This window comes from Megalobrama amblycephala, linkage group LG3 (genome assembly GCF_018812025.1).
Source record: "Megalobrama amblycephala isolate DHTTF-2021 linkage group LG3, ASM1881202v1, whole genome shotgun sequence".
NCBI lineage: Eukaryota > Metazoa > Chordata > Actinopteri > Cypriniformes > Xenocyprididae > Megalobrama > Megalobrama amblycephala.
This window is the reverse complement of record NC_063046.1, coordinates 2463382-2471144: the sequence shown is the minus strand read 5'-3', so window position 1 is coordinate 2471144 and position 7763 is coordinate 2463382. Positions and strand designations below refer to the sequence as shown.

The following is a 7763-nucleotide window of genomic DNA, read 5'->3' as shown; positions in this document are numbered from 1 at the left end:
AAAATTGGACACTTTAACAATATCAAACATTTTCATAAATTTTTAATTTATTTATTTTTTATAGGTTTGTTGCCTCGAGGCAACATTGTACCACAATGGAAAAATTTAAACATTTGGCATTTTCATGTAGAAAAAAGAAATTTATGTGTTGAAAACATCAATTTTGTTAACTAGACACTTTTTAATGTATTAAAAGTTTCATATTTAATAAAAAGTAACATTTTATATCCAGCTATTGCTCTCAGGCAACATTGTACCATAGTGGAACACGAGTATTATATATTTATGTTATTATATCAAGTTATCATATCCATCTTCATCCTCATCTCCATCTTCTCTCTCACCCTCATTATCTCCCTGATGGATTGTCACTATGATTTCATCTTCCTCATCACAGTATGACCCCTCATTAACTCCTCATCATCACCCTCATCAGCTGCCAGTGTTACCTGTGTTTTATAGCTTTATGAAATACTATAGAAAATGTGCGGATCATATTATATGCAGATATAGTATGTGAATTACTATTCTTATAAGTGCATTACAAAATCATGTGAAAATGCCAACATATTTAGATAATTCTAACTCTTTTCCTTACAAATATAATACATTTGTATTCAAACCTACTATGCCTGTATGGCCTTATGCGATTCCATTATGGTACAATGTTGCCTTGAGGCAACACACAGTTTTGTGTTATTTTCTCTAAAACATTTGATGATATATAATGTAAAGTTCTTGAAAATACTTCTTTACTTGCCAGTGAAGGTGACTCATATTTTTTGTGGGTGATTAAAAGGATACAAACAAGTGAAAAAAGCACTTTTCATTGGAGAAAATATGGAACCATGTGCACATGTGCTGAAACAGGACACAAAATGGACCCCTGTTGCTCATGTTTTGGTCTTTTTTGCACTTTTATTGATTAGCATTTGAGTTATTCTGTCCTGAGATATGTTTGATCAATCAATTGGTGCCTTATTTTATTAAAAACAAACTAAAATAGACCATGTTGCCTGGAGGCAACACCGTACCATAGAAGTTATTACTCACCACCTGCATGACGTCATTCACCAATGTGGCTGAACGACAGGTTTGTGACAATATGGTTTCTGTTACCTTTCGGCACGGACATTACTCTGACCTGCAGTGACCCCTGTCTCCTCATTTAACAACTCTCACTTCAACCTTCGTGGACTTCGAAGGACGCAGCTCTGATTTGAAACACAGTTATAGTGTAACATTCCTGTAGCTGCAATAAAACTAATAGATGAATAAGACTGGATGAAATATGAAATATGACTAGAACAATAACTCTCACTGTTTATCCTGTTTCACATCAGAGATGTAAATATTGTCCATCCTGAATGTCTACATGTGATGTGGAGATAAACAAATGAGTGATGAGGATGTGTTTACATGCAAATGTGTTCATGTTTTATAAACAAAATAAAAATAAACAGTAAACAGCAGGAGTATGAAATGGAAAAACAAAACAAAACAAAAAATCATAAAAAAAAAGAATTAAAAAAAATAATAATAATAAATAAATAAAGATATTTTAATGTCTGCATTCCAGCCATAATCCAGTATTTAGAGGAAATAAGACTGAAGCAGCAGCAGCAGAAGATGATGATATTATTTCAGTGGGATAATGAGAGTCCAACAACCTTTACTAACATTAGAAATGAACTTTAGGGGAATGAAAGCACAATATGAGCACTTTAACGTCTTTATCTCGTCTCTGTTGTGAATGTCTCCTCCTCAACACCAGGGGTCTCTGCTCTCAGAAGAGGGAAAAGAAGAAAGCCCATGAGAGCAGAAAAACGTTTCTCCGTCTTCATCACCAGCACCAGATAAAAAGTGGCCCAAAACAGAGAAACACAAACATACATCATATTTGAATTAAGGTCCATATTCATATAGACTGATATTGACTGACACAGACATCAAGATGCAAATAAAGGGAAAGAGTTGGACGAATACACAAATATAGAGGAAGTGAATATGATATAGGGGTTTTCACAGAAATACACAAATGATGTAATGAGGGATGAGAGCAGATATAATGATCACACTGTTTAAAGCTGCAGACAGAAACATCAGACTCAGGACAGAAACACACGACCTCTAAAGTAAGAACAACTCACATGTTCATTCTTCAAACACAACTAGACTTTGAGATGTTAATATTGTCTGAATGATGATGTACAGTGAATTCATGCTGCTGTTCAGATACTAACTGAAACTGTCATATTTTACTCCAAAAAGAATCTGTGAGTGTTTGATATCTGAGTTTTTCAATGTGTTTCTTCCTCAGAAATGGAGCAAACTCTATATTTCATTCTTCTTCTCATTGGTGAGTGTGTTTGTTGTTTTATTGATGGTTTATAGTTTCATCAGGTTTGACTCTGTTATGAAAAGCATTAAATCAAACCCTCTCTTTCACAGCTCTCTGCTCCGTATCTGAATGTGTTCAGCGTCAGTATCACTTTATAAACGTGAGGAAGAACTGGACTGAAGCTCAGAGATACTGCAGAGAGAAATACACAGATCTGGCCACCGTTGACAACATGAACGACATGAACGAGCTGAAGAAGAGTGTGAATGATGGACGTGTCTGGATTGGGCTGCAGAAGACGGGTCATAATAAATGGCAGTGGTCTTCAGGTGATCCTGCGCTCTATCTGAACTGGGCTCCTACACAACCTGATGGCAGAGATGAGTGTGCTTTTATGAAAGATGGACTATGGCATGATTATTCATGTAGTAGCAGCCGAGCTTTCATCTGCAGTTCATCTAACAACAGTAAGTTCAGCTCTTTTGTTGTCACTTGGGATAACTGTGTGAATCTGCCATTAGAGAGACTAGAGAATTTAGAGCATAATTACATAAAATACAAAACTATCAAACTACTGTTTTTACTAAAGTAAATGGAATTAATGGATGGATAAAATTTCAATATGCAATAGACAACCTGTCACATATTGATATTTATGAACAAAACTTCAATTATTGTCTTAATACATCTGAGTGTGATTTTATTGAGTTCACTTTTTACATAAATAGATAATAGTAATTTTGTTTTGGAGATTGTAATTCTCAAATGTAACCTTGTTTAAGTAAATGTTTGAAGATGAGATGTTGTTGACATATATTTTATTTCAATAAGAGAGAGCTTGATTCATTCATCTTTCAGGATCTCAACACAAACCTGTAAAAACGTCATTCTTAGATGAACTTTAAATGAACAAGACAAACACTAACATTAATATTAATATTGCAACAATATTCATTTGTATATATTAATAATCTTCAACATTTTGAATAAACTTTTTACTGACATATTTCTAAGGACTAGTTAACAAATATATTCAGCTGCAGTGAAACATCTTCATCTGTTTGATGTTTCTCTCATTCAGATCTTTGTGTCTGAATCAAGTATTCTAGAGAAATGTGTAACAAAAACATAATGAAGAAATATAAAGTTATATTAAAATCATCACAAATGATATGTAATGTTTTATCATCAAAATCATCATGAATATATTGTGAATATTTAATATATCATCAGCTGTAGAAACAGTCTTTGAATGACACGTGTTTCTGATGTTTCCACTGCTGCTCTTATTCACATCAAACCATAAAGCAGCATAAGAATAATGAACAAACTGATTCATGAATCTGTTTCCATTTGTTTTTCTTAAAGTGAACACAGGACTCGTCTTTGTCAATCAGGTGAAGAATTGGAGAGAAGCTCAGAGTTACTGCAGACAGAATCACATTGATCTGGTCAGTGTGAGGAACCAGAATGAGAGTCAACAGCTTCAGCAGTTCATTAGTGATCATGATTCATCTGGATCATATGTCTGGATCGGTCTTTTCAGAGACTCATGGCAGTGGTCAGATCAGAGTAACTCCTCATTCAGATACTGGAATACTGGTGAACCTAATAATGCTGGAAATATTGAAAACTGTGCAGAGATTCTGAACACTCAGGGTCAATGGAATGACGTCTCTTGCAACAACCAGTTTCCTTTTGTGTGTCATGAAGGTGAGCAGATCCTCACAAACACACACAATCCATCCATCACCTCCAGATATCTTAAAGTTCACACTACATGTCTGACATGACAAATTCCTCCACAGTGTTTGTTCTGCATGTTGTTTTTGATCAGTCTCTCTCTAGTTTCTGCTTGTGGTTTGTTTTGTGTCCAGATAAACTGATTCTGATCAAAGAGAAGCTGACGTGGTCTGAAGCTCTGAGATACTGCAGACAGAATCATACGGATCTGGTCTCGGTTCATTCAGAAGAGATTCAGCGTGACGTGATGAATGTGGTTAAACAGGCGTCTACTGAGGCGGTGTGGTTGGGTTTACGTTACTCCTACATTTTGGGCATCTGGTACTGGGTGAGCGGAGACACCGTGTGCTATCAGAACTGGGCTCCAGGGAACGGCACAGCAGTGAATTGTGATTCTGCAGTGAGATCTGGAGCAGTTCAGTCTGGAGGAAATCAGCGCTGGATCAGCCGTCCTGAGACTGACAAACTCAACTTCATCTGCAGCAGATATGAAGAATGAATTAATACACATACATTTCATGTAAGATAACAAAAGCTTGTGTGTTCACTTCCTTTAACTTCATTTCATTCATCACTTGGTTGTAAAGTAATAATTTCACCCTCAGTTGGCAGTTGTATCTGAGCTTTCAAATCACTGTTTCATGAAGCTTTGAGAATCTTTTGTTGTGAATCATTCAGCACACGTATCAAACTGCTGATTTCAGTAAACAAGGCTTTGTTACTTTTCTGAAACATTTTAAAATTTTAATGGTTTGCCACTATGATCTCTGTGGATTACCTTTTCAATTTTCTTTATCACACTTCCATTGAAAAGCGTAAGCTTCAAATATGAGCGTAAGAAAACTTCTGCTGTTGCCTGAATCAATGGCTGTGCTCATAGTACTGGATTGTAGTGATTTATTTATGTCAAATTCAGCACAGAAACTTCTTCTAAAGACAGCAACCTCAGTTTACAGTCATTAATTGATTATTGTGAAACACTGAAGAAAAGGTGCCATTATATTCTGACGCATATGATTTAAAGGGTGAAAGCCATACTGTATGTGTATAAGCAATACTTCAGAGTCTGATCACCTTATTTTATTACAAGAATACAATATAAACAACAGATCACATTGAAGAGCACTAGAATTAGACAAAGCTTACAATATTAATTACTACTAAAGTCTATTTTGGAGAGATTAAATTAAACATTTGGTAAACTTATTGTATTACACAATAATGACCACATTTTTTTCATGCACATGTTTTACGATGCAACCATCAGATCAAATTGAAGTTGTATTTCCAGCCCATAGATGATTATTCAAAAACATCTGGTTTGATCATCGTAAACGTGTCATGGCTTGAAGATAAAGGCAACAACTCTTTTATAATATCTCTATTTCACAATCTTGTACATAAGTAAAATTAACCCTCACCCTTTACAAAGATCTCATTAATATGTCAACCAATAGATGATGTGATATTCTTTCACTTTGTTGTGTTTTTTTTTTTCATGTAAGTTTTGTCTGATCATGTTTAAACCAATTTTGGGCATCTAATAACATGATTTCTGGGTGATTTGTCCTGCTGTGTTATTTTTTCTAATCTTCATAAATTTGCATCCCTTTGTAAACATGTTTCACAAGCGTTTCATTTTTTTTCTTCAACTCCATCATTTATTAAATCAATGGCGTTGAAGCATTAATGAAAAAAGAAATAAACAAATCCAGCCACTGACACAACCTCTTGTGTAATAGTTGACACAGGTATACAACAACTCTCATCATACAAACCTCAACAATGGTGAAACTGAAACTCAACCCAAAGAAATGCAAGGTCTTGCATGTCACTAGCACGAGGCAGGAACTGGTGAAGCCTTTATTCACCACTGATCAGAACACCTTGGAAATTTGTGACAGTACTAAAGTTTTGTGAGCCATTATTCAGAGTGATTTGAAATGGGATTGTCTAGAGGACCACATGTTGTCCTCGGCTAACAGAAAGCTTTTTGTCCTGTCGTTTAAAGAAATTTGGTGTCTCTGTTCCTTATTTGGTTACCATCTATAAAGGGTACGTGTGCTGAGTGCTGGAGTATGCGGTTCCAGTCTGTCATAGTTCCTTGACCGCAGTTTAAGCCAAAAGACTGGAAAGTGTGCAGAAACGGGTCTGTAAAGTTATACTCGGTCAAAGGTACCTGGGGTATTCTGATGCTTTTGGCCACCTTGCACTGTGTACCCTTATGGAAAGACAAACTCAATTGTGTCTTTTTGCTAAAAGTTATATAAGTCTAGTTTCAGAGACTGGCTACTTACAGATCGCCAGATGAGGAATTCAAATAAGTGGACAATTCCAAGATGCAGAAACGGAGAGATACCAGAGATCACCAATTCCTTATATGTGCAGACTTTTAAATGATTATAGAATATATTTTGTATTATGTTTAGAATTTTTAATGATGGTGAATTTTATGAAATTATTCTTATAATATGGGATGGTTAGAGTTTTTTTTTTTTTTTTTTTTTTTAAATATTGCATGCATTTCATTTTAGTTTGTAGATTTCTTTAGTGTTCTTTAGTGAACTTGTGATAATGCTGAAAGTTAATAAAACAAAACAAAAATAATGAAACTAGAGAAAAAAACTGTTGTTTAAATCATTTGACTGCCAGACATAAAACAGACATATTGATCTGTCTTCTCAGTCTCTCTATCAATGCAGAATCATTTTCTGAAAATACCTGCAATTGCTGAAAGAGAAATACACTAGCAAACGTCAAGAGTCCGACTAAAGCAAACACTGATCACCATGATGGTGACTTCAATCAAAACTTATTTTCAATCAAACATCAACATTTAAACCTCTGTTGATTATCAATAGCAACTCCTGTAGACGTCTGACAGAAATAAAGTCAATCTGGTTAGTAATAACCTGGTAATGCTGTTTGTGTTTAATCCTCCTCTGCTGAGATCTGGAGAGATTTAATGTCTTTTTTCTTAAGTTGATTTCATCTAAGGCTGTGGCTGAAGTCAGTTGTAGTTTCTGTTCTTGTTGTTTCTCTTTCCTTCAGTGATTCTGCTTGTTAACAGCAGGTGTTCAAATGTTTCATGAACATCAAACTATCCTTTAAATGATGTTCCTCTAACATTAAGAAACTGGACATTTTAATATTTCCTTAACACTCTGGAGTCTGAGGTATCGCCAGCGATACCACCTCAGTTTTTCTCTTACCAGTGTGAAAGAGACTCAAAGTACTCAGTCAATATTGCACATTCAATTAAGAGTTACACCATTTTAATCTGTTGAATATCTTTTATTTGTGTACACTAACAAAATGTAAAAACAAAATGTTGTGCTTTTTGTAAAATAAAGAAAACTAACATAATGTGTGATCTCTCGTCTCCCTAATCTGATAGTTCTCAGAAAATCAACTGTAACTTAGTGAATACTAATCACAAAAAAATTAGACTTATGTCTAAAGAAACGTTGAAATGTCAGTTTTCAAATCGTGTAAGTCAAATCGAAAACAAAAATTCTCTGTTTATGGAATCTGTATGAAAAGAGACACGTCAGACGCCTGTGATTTAGCTCATTATCCGCTAATGCGGCCGCGGCCACGGAGCGAGTGCTTTTCAGACGCAAATTCTGAGGCAATACATGTATACATTGTCTCAATTGTGTATTTATTGTCTTCAAAA

General features: G+C 35.0%; 1 protein-coding gene across 1 annotated transcript; it reads left to right on the top strand.

Annotated features, from left to right (window-relative positions):
* The first annotated feature begins 2053 nt into the window (after window positions 1-2053).
* LOC125264278 (macrophage mannose receptor 1-like) lies at window positions 2054-4683 on the top strand. The gene is made up of 5 exons (XM_048183499.1): window positions 2054-2135; window positions 2321-2359; window positions 2452-2808; window positions 3710-4054; window positions 4219-4683. The coding sequence occupies exons 2-5, from the start codon at window positions 2323-2325 to the stop codon at window positions 4581-4583; spliced, it is 1104 nt and encodes a 367-aa protein (XP_048039456.1). The 5' UTR covers window positions 2054-2135; window positions 2321-2322; the 3' UTR covers window positions 4584-4683.
* The last annotated feature ends 3080 nt before the right edge of the window (window positions 4684-7763 follow it).

What these genes read in the sequence shown, in the direction of transcription:
- LOC125264278 (XM_048183499.1), top strand. Translation starts at nt 2,323, where the DNA reads ATGGAGCAAACTCTATATTTCATTCTTCTTCTCATTG. An exon ending in CTGCAGTTCATCTAACAACA is followed by an intron (nt 2,809 to 3,709) that starts GTAAGTTCAGCT and finishes TTTTTCTTAAAG; the next exon opens with TGAACACAGGACTCGTCTTT. An exon ending in TCCTTTTGTGTGTCATGAAG is followed by an intron (nt 4,055 to 4,218) that starts GTGAGCAGATCC and finishes TTTTGTGTCCAG; the next exon opens with ATAAACTGATTCTGATCAAA.